Source organism: Galeopterus variegatus, unplaced genomic scaffold (assembly GCF_000696425.1).
Source record: "Galeopterus variegatus unplaced genomic scaffold, G_variegatus-3.0.2 Scaffold1386, whole genome shotgun sequence".
Classification (NCBI taxonomy): domain Eukaryota; kingdom Metazoa; phylum Chordata; class Mammalia; order Dermoptera; family Cynocephalidae; genus Galeopterus; species Galeopterus variegatus.
In genome coordinates, this window is record NW_007727497.1 from 236,612 (window position 1) to 251,197 (window position 14,586).

The window sequence follows — 14,586 nt, forward strand, 5'->3', positions numbered from 1 at the left end:
GCCGGGCAGGCGTCGGGGCGCGCGGCCCCCGAGGTTGAAGGGACGATAGCAGATATTGCAGTCCAGTTCGCCCCGCTCCGGAAGAGAGGGCACCCTCACCAGGAGCTGCATCGTCCCCGCCGCGGACTCGAGGGCTTCGCTAACGCGACCGTCTCAGTGTATATGAACGAGCCCACCCTTCTGCGGCTCGGGACTTGTTCTGGGGCCCGCGCCGCGCCCTCCTGCCCCTTTTATTAGTAAGGCCCCGCCCCCTGAGGCGTCACGCCGTAGACGTGCCGCCCCTTAGGGCGGTACGCGTGGGGGCGGTGGAGGCGCGAGGCCGGGAATGTAGGCGATGGCGGCGTGGGGGAGGCGGCTCGGGCTCTTCCCAGACCGGAGCCCTGGGGGGCACACCACCCATCCTCTCGCTATGCCTACAATTCCCACCCAGTACAAGGGCAGCACCCCTCACTTATATCATGGGCAAATCCTCAGATCCTTTCCTGCTCCGCCGCCCTTAGCCACTGGTACAGGTGTCTAAAGCTCCTGTGGCCTGTTCAGCTGCTCACGCTCTCCCAACCTCGCCTAGACAGACTTCCTAAGCCAGTTACACTGCCAGTTCTGCTCAACCTGTAGTGAGCTGCATGTTTGAAGGATGCTGCTCGGCAGTAGCTCTCATTCTGTCCTCAACTCTCATTCTACGTGATCTCCCTGTGTTCTTGTAAGATTGGCTTCCCGAACTTCATTCTCCTCGAGGTGCGCAACTCCTAGCTGACATCTCAGCCTAAGGAGGGACCTGGTTTCCTGGACCATGCCTTAGGAATGCTGGGAATCCTTTCCTTCCAGAGCATCCAGGCCTGGACACCCACACACCATGATGCCTCCAGCAGAGCAGCCCAGCATGAGTTCTGACTCAGGGATCTGACTGCCCCATAGGTAAACAGGACGTGGTGCTCACAACCCACATTCCCTGGTGGCACCACACCCACACCCAGCTGCCTTGCTTCCTTACCCTCCTTTCCTGGACCTGCAGCCCAGGTTCTGTTGTGAAAGGTAATAACAGTCTAGAGCCAGCTGGCTTGAGTTCAAATCCTAGCCCCTACCCTTACTAGTTGTGACACTTTGAGCAAGTTACTTAAATTACTCTGGGCTTTGATTTCCTCATCTATAAAATGTGGGTAATAATAATGAGGATTGAATGACCTCATATATGTAAGGTGCTTAACATGGTGGCTGGCACACAGTAAACATCAGGTTAGTATTAGCGATTATTATTATCCTGTGCCCCCAGCCTATATTGTGTTCACTTTAATTTCTCAGTACCCACCCCACCCCCCAATTTCTCAGTACCCAACATTTTCAACACCCATCTCTATTGGTCAATACAAGATGGTCTTCTCTACACCCATGGCATTTACTGACAATAATGGGAAATGTATACCTGGTTTTGTTTTTTAACTAAATTGTTAAAACCTAGAAGGTAATCTTTTGTGAGGAGGTACACCATTATTTTTAAGCAAACATTTCAGAACTTTTGAGTTGTCTTCATGGTCATTCGGGACACTGTCGATTTTTCCCAGTGACGCTATCATAATTCAAAACTTCTTTGGAACTTCCTTTTAGTGTTCCTCACATCTCTTAATATCTTCGATTGGTGATAAATCTTAGTCTTGTAAGGTAGATTTGATTATATACATGCTCCCAAAGTGTTTGACAGTCAAGGCTCCTCTAAGGTCTGTGTCTGTATATCAGTAACCTGCTCCATGGGCTTTCTTGTTAATCTTTAAAAACCCAAACTGATGATCTCCCTGTCCAAATCAGCATTTCTTTTCAGTGTTTCCTACCACTTCCTTTGCCCTACTCCAGAAATGTGGGTGTCATCCTTGATCCTTCCCTTACCCCTCCCGTTCCTTTACAGACCCCAACACCAAGCCTGGTTCATTTGCCTCTTAAATCTCTCTAATCCACACACTTCTCCCCACTTCCCGCACCACCCTAGTCCAAGCTGCCAATATCTCTTCCTTAGATCCCAGCAGGAGCCTCCTAACCTCCCCCAACACCAAGCCTGGTTCATTTGCCTCTTAAATCTCTCTAATCCACACACTTCTCCCCACTTCCAGCACCACCCTAGTCCAAGCTGCCAATATCTCTTCCTTAGATCCCAGCAGGAGCCTCCTAACCACTCTGCCCACAGGCATTCTGCAGGCTTCTCTCCATATTTTTGTTTACAATGATCTTGCCAAATCTCAAACACATTCATGTCTTGCCATACACTCCTTCCACTCCTGTTTAATACCTTTTAATGTGGCAGTTGTTCAGTGGCCCCACATTCCTTTGCAACATGACTTTGCTACTTCTCCCATTAAGAATTGGGGTCTTTTTTCCTGTCCCTTGAATCTGGGCAGGCCTCATGACTAGCTTTGACCAATAGGATGTGACAGAAGTGATATGTTAGTTTAGAGCCTAGTCCTTCAGTGGCCTTGCAGCTTCTGCATTTGTCCCCTGGGAATGCTGCCCTGAGACCACCATGTAAGGAAGTAGGTTTAGCCTTCTGGAGGATGAGGCCACATGGAGGAGAAGAGGAGCTCCAGCCAATAGCCAGCACTAATTGCCAAACATACTAGTGAAGCCATCTTTGATTTTCCTGCTCAGCCGACCTGCTGGCTAAGTGCAGCCACATGAGTGAGTCCAGGTGAAAACAGCAGAGGAACTCCCAGCTAACCCACGTGATCATGGGGAAAAATGTTTAAAAGTTGTGTCAAGCCACTAAATTTTGGGGTGATTTGTTGTGTTTCAACAGATAACTGAAATAGAGGGTTTTCTACTGTCTTTAGGATAAATATAATACTCTAAAGTACCCTGAAGGCCCTGTGTGTTCTGAACTCACCCATGCCTCACATTCTGCTCCCATTCCCTATTTAGACACTCTGGCTTTGGAGACCTTTGGCTTGCATGTTCCTTTCTGCCACAAGGTGTTTGCATATGCTATTCCCCTCACCCTGTTGCTTTCACCTTATTAACATTTACTCATCCTTCAGCTCTCAGTGCAGTCTTACCATGTCAAATAATCCATGTTCCTCCGGTAACACCATGTGCTTTCCTCTGGACTTTGGGCAAGTGAAGTTTGTATTAGTTTGGTGGATGCGTGATTGTGTCTCTCCCAGCAGTAAGCTGCACAAAGGTTATTCTTCATCTGGTTTTGTTCACCACTGCATCCCTGTGCCATACCATAGTAGGTCTCAATAAACAAATACTTGTTAGATTAATGAATGAGGTAAGCGATAAATGTTTATATACAAAGGAGGTGTGACATTAAAGGGAGGTTTTTACAAGGGGTTTCTAAACTGCCTCTGAAGGTAATTCTAAGGGGCATTTTAAAAATGTTTTGAGCAACGGGAAGGCATCATTAAATAAGTGCATAAACCTCCAGGGTACCTAAGGAGAATACTATTTCAAATTGATAAATTCTTGTATGTTTGTTACAGAATAACTAATAGTTTAGTCATACATTTTGCTTCTTTGTTGACTCCACTGTCTTCCAAAATGAGTGGGAGATGATAGGGGTGGATGTAAGTATTCATTAGTTGATCCGGTTGGCTGCTAACTCAGTAAATGGCATGCTGCTGACTTCTCTTTTGGAAATTAGTTTTACTCTGCTTGCCCAGCTTCAGGATTAAGGCAGGATGGGGATGGGTAGAAGAGAGATGGTAAGGTTGTATTTAAGGAAGGCAGAGCTCATCCTCCTGTGCCTTGTGATCTTTAAATGTTGTAACTTTCCACCCACTTTCTGTCCCAGGGAAATCAAAGGCCTTTGGGGGAAAAACAGGGGCATTATCTGATATCTGACATAACCCCATTTGATTCTGCTTTTCTGTCCCCCTCACCCCTGATCTTCAACTTTTCTTTTTTTCTTTTAAAATTCTTTTTTTTTTTTTTTTTGGAAGATGGTAAGGGGATCTTAACCCTTGACTTGGTGTTATCAGAACTGAAGGGGACGCACGGACAAAGGAAGCACGCGAGACCCGGGCTAACAGTTCGCCAGAGAAGTTCTGCTTTATTCAAGGACTGCGCGTACATTTATAGGGTGCTGTGCTCCGGGGCGGGAGAGAGAGTGGACGGGGTGGTAACTGATTGGACGGGGCTGGGCAGGAGGTGAGCCTTGACCTGTGACTGGCTGAGGTTGGGTGCGGGTGGGCTTGGGTGTTGGCGCCAGCAGCCTTGTCTACTGCGGAGAAGAACCAGGAAGGGCGCCATATTGCCAGGGTGTGTCCCTGTTCAGGCGCCCATGGGGTCCCTACAAGAACCACACTCTCCCAAGTGAGCCATGGGCCAGCCCTTTTCTTTTAAAATTCTAACTCCTGGGCCGGCCCCGTGGCTCACTTGGGAGAGTGTGGTGCTGATAACACCAAGGCTGCAGGTTCGGATGCCATATAGGGATGGCCGGTTCACTCACTGGCTGAGCATGGTGCTGACAACACCAAGCCAAGGGTTAAGATCCCCTTACTGGTCGTCTTTAAAAAAATAAAATAAAATAAAATTCTAACTCCTTTCCTTCTCTCTGTATCCCCTCAACGATAGATGGGTCTTCACTCTACCTCTGCTTCACGAAGTCACAAAGCCTCAACCTCAGAACCACCTCTCCCACTCAGCCACAAGAAAACCCCTCAGACAGTTCCTTGGCATATGAGTGGTAACTGGGCAAGAAGGAAATAAAAAGTACAAGACGAGGAAGAAGTATGGTTAATACCGTTTTACAAACAAAAAACAAGGGCAAGGGTGTCAAACAGCTGGGTCTCGCATAGAAAGAGGAGCAACAAAACTATGAAGCCAGATCTCTGGTTCTAAAGAATGTGGCAACAGAAAGAAGGAAGAAAACTGGGGTCTGAGGTACCTGGTGCCTATGTCCTTGATGAGAGCAGTGACTAGGAGCCTGATGCCTGTGTGACTGAGGTGAATGAGCAATGTAGAGAAAGCTAGTGCTGGGAGCTTTCTAATGGAAGGGGGCAAGAGGGCCAGACATGTGACTGCAACCCTAAGCTCCCAACCCCCTGCAATTCCAGACACTGTAAGAATCAAGTTAAGATTTTATTTATAGTTCCCTGGGAAGTCTTACAGAAGAGGACCATCATTATTGCTTTAGGATTATTGCAAGGAGGAAAACTGCAATCCTCCACTGCCAGGTAGAAAGTTCTGCTCAAGGCTCAAAAGTCTGTCCTCAGACCCTTTAATGTCAGCCCTTTGTCTCTGCTATGACTTAAAAACTGTCACTAATTCCTGCAAAGCACGGCCCAACTTTGTTTTCCAAGGGCCACCCTGGCCACTTTTGCCAGAGCATACTATACATCTGCTATCAAATTTCCTGTTACCTTTGTCAGTGCTGTGTCACTGTATTCCACACGTTTACCCCCATCTCAGCATGAAAAAAGTATTACACTAATTCTAGTTTTAAGCCGTCCTCTACCTCCGGGCTGGGAGGCAGGCTCCTGGTTTCCCAAAGATTATCGTTTACTTCCTGCCAGGACCAGCCTGGCTTCCTTTGTACCGAATAACGGTAAAGCCCCATTTCCTATGTCCAGATGACATCACAATTCACTTCCTGTTAGGTTATTACCCTTTGATGACATTTCAAGGGCCACTTTTGAGTTACTCTGCCTATTTCTTCTTAACTGCCAGGTTGTTTTTCTGGGTCTCGGCAATAGGGGGAAGACAGAAGGGAGCGAGACCAAGTGGCAGAGAGGGGAGGGCCCGTAGCTCATGCCAGGGATTAGCAGGAAGGCCTAGAAGGACGTAGGTAGAAGGCGGGAGGACTGCTTTCTCTCACAAGGCCCTCTGCGGAAGGATACGGCTTTGTTCATGCGTATAGCTACTCGAAGCCGGAACTCGTTAGTGGGCGGGGCCACCCTGGCTCTGGCCGCTGCGTTCAGGGACCCGGAGCGGGAGGGAGGTGGCTGTGGGGAAGCGGTTCCCGGGAGGCTGCAGCGGCTCTAGGTTGGGTCTGTGCGCCTCCAACGGACTATTTCTTAGGATGCGATTTGTTCCCCAGGAGCCCGTCTATCTCCATCACCGTGTGTGGGGTCAGCAGGCTCAGCACCTGGAGGATAATAGGGCGGTGGAGCGGGCAGCACATGCTGGGTCACTGAGGAAGGGAATGGGGTTCGAGGACGCGGGGAAGCATCCCCATGGGGCCGAGTGGCAAGGAAAGAGTCACAGCTGTGCTCCTGCCTCGCCTTGTCGCCCTGGGACCCTCGCCAGCAAAATGAGGACTTTGTAGTGGAAGACCTCACAGTGCCATTCTGGGTTGGACAGTGTGCCCTTGACTCCCGGGGAAGGGAACAGAGATGGGCTCTGCCTCTGAGTCCCCGGCTCACCTGTAGAGCCCCCAGGTGTTCTATCAACTGCTCTGCACTCCACACGCCCAGCAGGACCGAGCTGACACCGTCACTGCGGAGACACCACGCTGGGGCCAGAGGAGGAAAAAAAGAGAACTGATGGGGAACAGTGAACACATAGACTTAAGAAGTGTCTCTGAAGAAGACGGTCCTCCCTAGGGAAAAAACAGTCTTAGGTTTGGGATGATCTCAGGACGCTGTCAGTGTCTCACCAATAGCAAGCTGGGCAACAGTGCAGCCCAGCTGGTGAGCGATGGGGAGAAGGTCCGTGACTTTGGCTTGTTGCTTCTTGCCATCCTCACTCTGCACTTTGTCCTTGAGCCACCGGTAGCCCTGGAGGCCAAGGAGAATCAGCAAAAGACAATACACACACGCACTCACACACACACACACACACACACACACACACCAGCCCAGTTCTGCCATCCCCAGATCTCACCTTGATGGTGGCCCTGCAGGTATCTGGGACTTGCCCATTATACTTGCTGGTAATGAGATCACAGGCCACAGGGGACCAGGTAACTGAGCCAACACCTAAGAGGAAGAGGATTGGTGTTGCACTTTGTCCTTGAGCCACCGGTAGCCCTGGAGGCCAAGGAGAATCAGCAAAAGACATGTCACACACGCACTCACACACACACACACACACACACACACACACCAGCCCAGTTCTGCCATCCCCAGATCTCACCTTGATGGTGGCCCTGCAGGTATCTGGGACTTGCCCATTATACTTGCTGGTAATGAGACCACAGGCCACAGGGGACCAGGTAACTGAGCCAACACCTAAGAGGAAGAGGATTGGTGTGGGGAAAGGGACCTAGGGCATGGGTGAGGCCAAGGAAATGGTAGGGATAAGGAGACTGCAAACCGATCTTAGGGTAGAGCTCTGGCAGCTGCATCTCCACCTTCTTCCTCTGAAACAGGTGGTGTTCAGCTTGTTCACACACTGGAGGAATCAGATTGAATTGTCTGGCCATGGAGTAGGCCTCCTGAGTAGTGGTGGGGAAGAGATGAGGGTCAGAGCACTCCTTCCTTTTCCTTCCCTCCCCCCTCCCCCAGAGCAGCAGGGTTTGAAATGTCCACGTGAACAGTGAGAACCAGTTGTGGGATGGAAGTGGGGTCACACACTCACCATGATTTCTGCAGCCCCCCATCGGGATGTCCCCCAGTACAGGGCCAGGCCCTGGTTGATGACGTAGGTCATGGCTCGCACAATCTCTAGGCACATGGGAGAGGGAGAATCTCGCTGTCAGAACCCCGGAATCTAGAACTCCAGATCTGCAGACCTCTGCTGCCCCACCAAGACCCCAGGCATCCCTGTGGAGTCAGAGAGGTTTGTATCTGTTCTTTGCCTCTCTCCCTATCCAAGTTCTGGTATCTGAGCTACCACTGTGGAGCTTGGGAGGCCTTGTGAGCAGGGGCTGACTTCCAGCTGATGGTTTGAGGAAATGCTTGGTTTTGAAGGACTGTCAGGTTTGGGAGTGCTGCTTTTACCTTCCATAGGACTGTTGGGGTCTGAGAGATTGGCAAAGATGATGTCCACGTATCCCAGCTGGAGGCATTCCAGGGAACCCCGCAAGCCTGGAGGTGGGGGTGGAGAGAGGAAGATAAGCACCTCAGCTTCAGTTTACTAAGAATTCAAGCCTTACCCCATTGCCATGGCCACCTAAATCCCTATTCAAAGCCTCCAATCTAGAGCTTCAGAGAATGTTCCCTATTCTTCTGGCTTCCATACCCAGCCACCTCAGGTTGCCAGCCCAACTCTCACCCTCAATGATGTGTTTGCGGCTCAAGCCTCGCTCAGTGTCTGCCCTGTAGGAAAAGGTAAGTCAAAGACGAGGTATGGCAAAGATAGGGCTGGCCTGGAGACATGAGGAACTGGGATCACATGGGTCCTCACAGAAAGGATGCAGACCTGGGGGAGCAGGTGCAAGAATGCTGTCCCCACCCCCATCCCATACACCTTCACATATTCTTTGTAGGTCTTCTCCCCAATCGTAGTGGGGCAGCCACTTACTGTCCTCCCCCAAAAATCTTGGTGGTGATGACATAGCTTGATCTCCTGGAAAAAAGGGAAATAGCAGAACCAGCAAGAGAAGAATTTTTGGATGATCATATCCCTAGCAACCCCCCAAAATGCAGTCTCACCTCCAACCTTTGCTCTTGAGGATGTTGCCTAGGGTTCTTTCTGCCCTGGAAGAAAGACAGTGCAAGGCACTGACCCCTCCAAGGTGGATCAATTCCTTCTGCTCCCTACCTTTCTCTCTCTTGCAAAGTAAATCATAAACCAGGAGCCCACTTGGGCTGTCAGCCACATCCTGGACTAAATAGGAGGGACTCCTGAAACTAGGGGTGTAGTTGTCCAGTTTTCATTCATTCATTCAACAAATACCTGTTGTGCATCAACTATGTACCAAGCCCTGTTGGGTGTGCTACAGGGATAGAATAGGATGAGAAGAGAGGGAGAGACTGTGGTGGAGCCAGGAAGGACACTGCCTTGTCTGGCTTCAACCATCTGGTTGCCTTCTCCCATCTTTGAGCCTCTGCAAAATCCCACCCATTCTCCAAAGCTCAGCTTAGATTCTGCTGCATGCAGCAAATGTTTTCTGATTGCCACGGTCTATGGTCAGTCCTTCTTGTCAGCTTCCATAGCACATAATTATGAGCTAACTTGTGACGAATGTTAAGTTGTTATGGTGGACTATTACTGAAATGTTTTACTGTTTAATCTTTCATATCTCCCTGTCTTTGTTTGTTTAACCACTCAGACTGTGCACTTTTTGAACATACGTTGATTTCATCCCAGAAGCAGTGCCTGCTCTTTGCAAGCCTCTGTATAGGTGTTTGTGGAAGAGCAAGACAAATGCCATGGCAGGAGGAGCCTTCGAGTTGAGCAGTGAATATGGCTGCATAAAGCAGTAATTAACTGTGTCAGAAGGCAGTATAAAGTGCTTTAGGGGCTGGCTGGTTAGCTCACTTGGTTAGAGCACTGTGTTATAACACCAAGGTCAAGAGTTCAGGTCCCTATACTGGCCAGCAGCCAAAAAAATAATAAAATAAAATACTTTGGGATCTCACTAGGGGTGGTGACCAACTTTGGGGAGTTGGGCAAAGGCTTCTTGGAGGAGCTGACATTGGGGCTGAGTTTCGAAGATGAGCAGAAGTGTTTGCCAGATGGAGAAGAGGCACGGGTAGTTCATCTTAGGTTTTGGAAAAGCCCAATGTGAAGCCATGGATGTGTCACATGGCGAGGTGTGTTTGAAAATTCAGCTTTATAATCCTTACATAGTTGCACATAACTGATGCCCATGATATATTTGTTGGTTTTATTTAATGTGACTGCATAGTATGCCCATTGACCTTCAAGCTAGAGAGGGACTGATGTTGGGACTACAACTCCACAATGCTTTGGGGGCCCATGGGCTGAAAGGTTGGACCTTAGTGTTCTCACAATTCCTAGGGCTCTTTAGAGGGAAAACAAGAAGCCCTAATGTTCTCTGTCTTCCAAATGTAACTTAGCTCTTTTACCCCAATCCTTACTTTCCTGCTGCGTATACTTCAGCAGTGTCAAACAGGTTTACACCATGCTCATAGGCTACTGTCAGCACATCCTCTGCTGTCTAAGGAGGTGAGAGAGAGTTGAAAGGTCAGTCACTCTCCCTCAGTTACCTCTCTCACTGCACTCTAACCCTTCACACCTCAGCCCTGGTTTCCACATTCTTTCCCCTTTCCCCATCCTCCAGCCTCAGATCCCTCATTCCCCATGCTTCTTGTCCAAACCCCTATCCAGGTCCATTTCCCTTTTTTCTGGTTCCCTCACACCCCCTCACCCAGCTTCTAGGTCCCACCACTTATGCCTCATACCTCATCTGAGATCTGAGAACCAAATGTGACCCAGGTACCTGCAAGAGAGAAGCCAAGCATGTGAGAACTATGGGAAGCAGGCCATGAAAGAATGTCCCTTCCCTGAATTCCCGTTCTAACTCACCCAGGCCAAGACAGGATACCCGAAGACCAGATTTTCCTAGGTTCCTGCGGGATACAGAAGCAGCGGGAAGGGGTGGAGCCTCCATTAGGGACCTAGATTATCAGCCCTCAGCTCCTCTGCTAACAGACTGAGAAGCCCTCAGGGTGTCTCAGTCCAAAGAAACTAGACCCAGAGGGCCTATAGGATTAAGCAGTGCTATCTCCATAGCAGAAGCCCTAGGAATATTATTGAAAGAACAAGTGAACAAATAAATGATTGTTCCTTTGGAGCCACTGTCCAATACCTCTATTCCCTCCGATCACATTGAAGACATGGTGTCTGGTTTGTCGTTCTTCTGGGTGGGGTCTTGTTTGTGTTTGAGTCATCTCTGTGATGTGTGGAGTAGGAGGCTGGGAGAAATGTGGATGATTGTGGTGAGTTTGTGAGAACAGACTCTAAGAGTGCTATACTAAAGGGCAGATACCAGGGTGGCAGAGGTAAACCAAGTCAAGTTCAGGCACTCAGACAGGCAAGGGTCCCTAACTAGGTTAAGGGGATGGGTAGATGAACCTCCAGCAAAGGCAGATAGAATACCTGGGGAGGAGTATGACAGGAAAGCCTAGTTTTCCCTCTTCCCCTCTCCACTCCCTCTGCTCCCATTGGCTTGTGAAGACTGTCTCTGAAACAGCAAGCCCTCTCCTCCTCTCAAGGCTCCCCACCCAGTTGTCAGCTTCCCAATCAGGGACTGCCACTTGGAGGGGATCAGATTCCTCAGGTGAGAAAGCAGTTCAGATCAGGGTCCTCGAGCTCATTCCCAAGCAGGAACCCTCTCCTCCCCTCTACTGTGAGTTCTGAGACCCCCTGGTTTCAGTTCTCTGAAAATCAGTTACATTTTGGTCCACCTTCCCCACCCAGTCCCTGTCTCTCAGCATGGGGATGAAAGATGTGGTCCAGCCTTCCCACAGGCCCCACTTCCCTTCCCCCAAGAAAGGTGGCAGAAGACCGGACCCTTGGGGCAGGTGGGGGCAGTATTTGGGTGAGGCACCCCGAGCAGGCCTGAGTGAGAAGGCGTTTTTTTCCTCCCTCCTCTCTCCAGGACTCTAACCCAAGGAAACTCCATTGGAGGAGGGTGCAGCGTGGAGATCCGTGCATCCCTGGCCTTCCTAGGGCTAAGAAGGGAAACCCTGGAGCATCGCCTGGGTCTGATAATACCCAGTTACGCTTTTTTCTTTCATAGGGGTATCAATGGAGACCGAGAGAGGGATCGAGGAGGAAAGTGCTGGTGAAGGGAGGAAGAGATGGAATGAAGGGAAACCTCGGGAACCTTCTTAGCGAAGTTTGAAGGGGCCTTGGCAGCCATCCCGAGAAGCCTCAGGGGTCCCGAAAGGGAATAGGGTGGGGTGGGTTTCCGGGCCACCCCCATACCTGTATTTCATGCCAGTGCCTCGGCTGGTGCTCTCTCGGAGGACCCCAGCAGGCGCTGGGGGTCAGGGGACCAGTGCGGCTCGGGCCTTGGGGCCCGACCCACCACCCCCCGAAGGATTCCCGTGTCCCCCGCCGACCGGCCCGCCGTTACCGCCCCCGGGGCCTGGCCGGGGTCCACACAGACGGTCCTCACTGCTCCGGCTGCGAAGGCTCTGCTCGGTACACGCGATAGACACCTGCATGCCGGCTGGCCAGGGCGGGGAAAGGGACTCCCAGGGGGCGGGAAGCCCGCGGACGGACACCCAGGGGCGCAGTGGGGTGAGCCCTGCGACAGCGGGAAGGTTGAGGAGGCTGCGGCTGGAGCCGGCAGGCAGGATCGGGCCAGCGGGGGCCGGCTGCTGGGGGTCGCGGGAGGGGAGAAACGCGGGGGACGCCAGGAGTGGTGATATTCAGATATGGGGGGCACTGGAGCACGGAGTAGAGGGGGAAATAAATGAGGGTAAAGGTCGGGGGCAGTCCCTGGGGAGAGACCCAGGGATGAAGGGGACGGGAGAGGAATGCCACTTCAACCCGAACCGCAGCGGGACCCGCTAGGCCCCCGGCCGCGGCGGCAGCTCGCCCAGCTTATCGTCATGCAGGCACCGCCCCCTCATCTGCATAGAGCCACCCGCCTCCCAGCCAAGCCTGCCGCTCATCTGCATAAGCCCCTCCTGCCGAAGGCTTCGCAGCTTGAATATTCTGTGAGCAGAACGCAAGAGGGTGGTTCTTGCACCCTCGGACTCGGGCATGTCAGTCTTCCCAAGAAAGTGGTTCTTTACCGGTAAGGATTTTGTCCCCCAGTGAACATTCAGCAAGGTTTGGAAACATTTTTGATTGTCATCACTGGGAGTGAGGAGGGATGTGCTATTGGTATCTTGTGGGTGATGGCCAGGGTTGCTGCTAAAATCCTACAAAGCACAGGACAGCCCCAGCAACAAAGAATTATCTAGCCCAAAATGTCAATAATGCTGCAGTTAAGAAACCCATCAGCCTCTTCTCAGGCTTCAGGGGGGTGGGGCCACCCTATTTCCAGCCTTCAGGAGTGGGGCAGACAGGAAGGGTCCCCTCAAACTGACACGCTTGGGCCACCGAGGGTGACAAAAAGTTTATTCTGTGCTTCTCACAGCATCAGATAGGGGATAAAACTGGAAAGAGGGACTGGTTTGGAGATGGAAGATTCCTGTGGGCTTCATTCTGGTGATGGAGGGCACCAGGACAGGTCTTTAGGGTGTTGCCCTAGGAGGGGGTAGGTGGAGGGTCTTACAGTGGGGGACCTCAAGGGGCACAGGTTAGGAAGGGCCCCAGGCAGACACAGATTCTTCTGAGTGAGGTAGGGTGCTTCAGCCAGCCCGGGCGGAGAAGAAGGGCAGAGAGCGAACGTAGGAGTCCAGTCGAGAGCGGAAGAGCTCACTCTGCACAGTTTGGCCCAGAGGGCACAAGGGATTCTTCACCACCAGCTCCACGTACAGCTGTGGAGAGGGAGGATGTTAGAGCCAGGCTTTGGACACTTCTTGTTTTCAACCCCAAACCTTAGGAGTGTGTGAATGCACAAGCAACAATGGCTGGGAAGCAAGACCTCTCTGAGGGGAACTGGTGGTGGGAGTGTTTAAGGATCTAAAAGCCCCTAAGAAAACTCTGAATTCAATAGAGATATAATACGCTAGGATTAAGGCGGTGTCTTGGGGCTCTGGCTGTGGCCATAGCTATTAAGGAGCTCTGTGGGAAGGGTCCCCGGGGCTGGCACTGACCGCACTGTAGATGTGGTGGAGCACATCTCGGATGGGTCCCACGCCCAAGTCAGTATTCATGACAACCTTGATCCCAGTGGGCGTCTCGTAGTAATGGAGTTTGTAACGGCTAGTTTGGAAGGCCAGGAAGCCGTCCTTCCTGCAGAAATAAGGAGGAGGTTAAAGAATGGGAATGGGATCTCTCTCAAAGAGATCCTTCTGATCCCCTCAAGGTCGCCTCCCTCTTCCTCTATGGTTTGTAGGAGGCTGGTTGAGTAAAGACACCGTCCACCCTCACCCCTCTATTTAGCCCCGCCCCCAAACTCTCAGCTTTCAGACCTTCCCCACCCCCGTTCCTGTCAGCTCCAGCATTCCCGCTCTGGACTCAGTCTCTCTCTAAAGTCCCCGTCTCCTCTCTACGCGCTTCCACTCGAGTAAATTTTCCCCACCCCCAGATTCCCAAGGCTAGCTCTCCTCTCAGCATCCCCTCTGATTCCGCGTACATGTCTAGCGGGGACATCTTGCTGACAAACGAGCGTATGGAGAAGAGCATCCCGTACATCAGCTTGTACTCCTGGAGGGAGAAGGGCAGAGTTAGCTCTCGGTTGCTGAGGGAGACGGGGTGGGGGTAGGAACAAGTCGGGGTTTCGAGAGGAGGGGCTGGGCTGGTACTATGTGTGTTTGGAGATGAGAGTTCACCCGGGCTGCACCGGGGCCCTCTCATCACCTCCTCCTTGGGGATCCCCGCTTGCTTCTTGCGGTGCCACTCGCTGTAGTGCAGACAAACTCCATTCCGGTCAAACAGGTACAGGTTGTGGACAGTCATCTGTAGGACAGGGAGTGTGAGCCTCGCCGCGGTACCTCCTCCACTCCTTGCGCCCGGGTTCTCGGCGCGAAGGTGAGGACCCCAACCCCGGACTCGCCGGAACTGCTCCGAGTGCCCGTCACGAGCCACTTCCGGTTTTCGCGGAGCCCCGCCCCAGCAGGTCCTTACACTGCAACTGCGGAGTATAACCCCACCCCAGTACGTCTCTTCAGACTCCGCCTCCCTCCGTTA

General features: G+C 51.6%; 2 protein-coding genes across 2 annotated transcripts; both read right to left on the bottom strand.

Moving 5' to 3' along the window:
- Window positions 1–5,051: 5,051 nt before the first annotated feature.
- Window positions 5,052–12,005, bottom strand: KCNAB3 (potassium voltage-gated channel, shaker-related subfamily, beta member 3). Its single transcript, XM_008576666.1, is given in 14 exon segments — window positions 5,052–6,070; window positions 6,348–6,436; window positions 6,581–6,701; window positions 7,060–7,154; window positions 7,240–7,360; window positions 7,504–7,589; window positions 7,866–7,952; window positions 8,140–8,183; window positions 8,389–8,433; window positions 8,520–8,564; window positions 9,912–9,991; window positions 10,236–10,273; window positions 10,360–10,403; window positions 11,764–12,005. Coding segments are annotated over 14 exon segments (1,215 nt in total). The 3' UTR covers window positions 5,052–5,992.
- Window positions 12,006–12,888: 883 nt separating this feature from the next.
- TRAPPC1 (trafficking protein particle complex 1) lies at window positions 12,889–14,480 on the bottom strand. Its single transcript, XM_008576665.1, has 4 exons — window positions 14,257–14,480; window positions 14,033–14,103; window positions 13,551–13,689; window positions 12,889–13,271 (listed from the first exon to the last, which is right to left on the bottom strand). Exons 1-4 carry the CDS (start codon window positions 14,353–14,355, stop codon window positions 13,143–13,145), a joined length of 438 nt encoding a protein of 145 aa, XP_008574887.1. The 5' UTR covers window positions 14,356–14,480; the 3' UTR covers window positions 12,889–13,142.
- Between the last annotated feature and the right edge of the window lie 106 nt (window positions 14,481–14,586).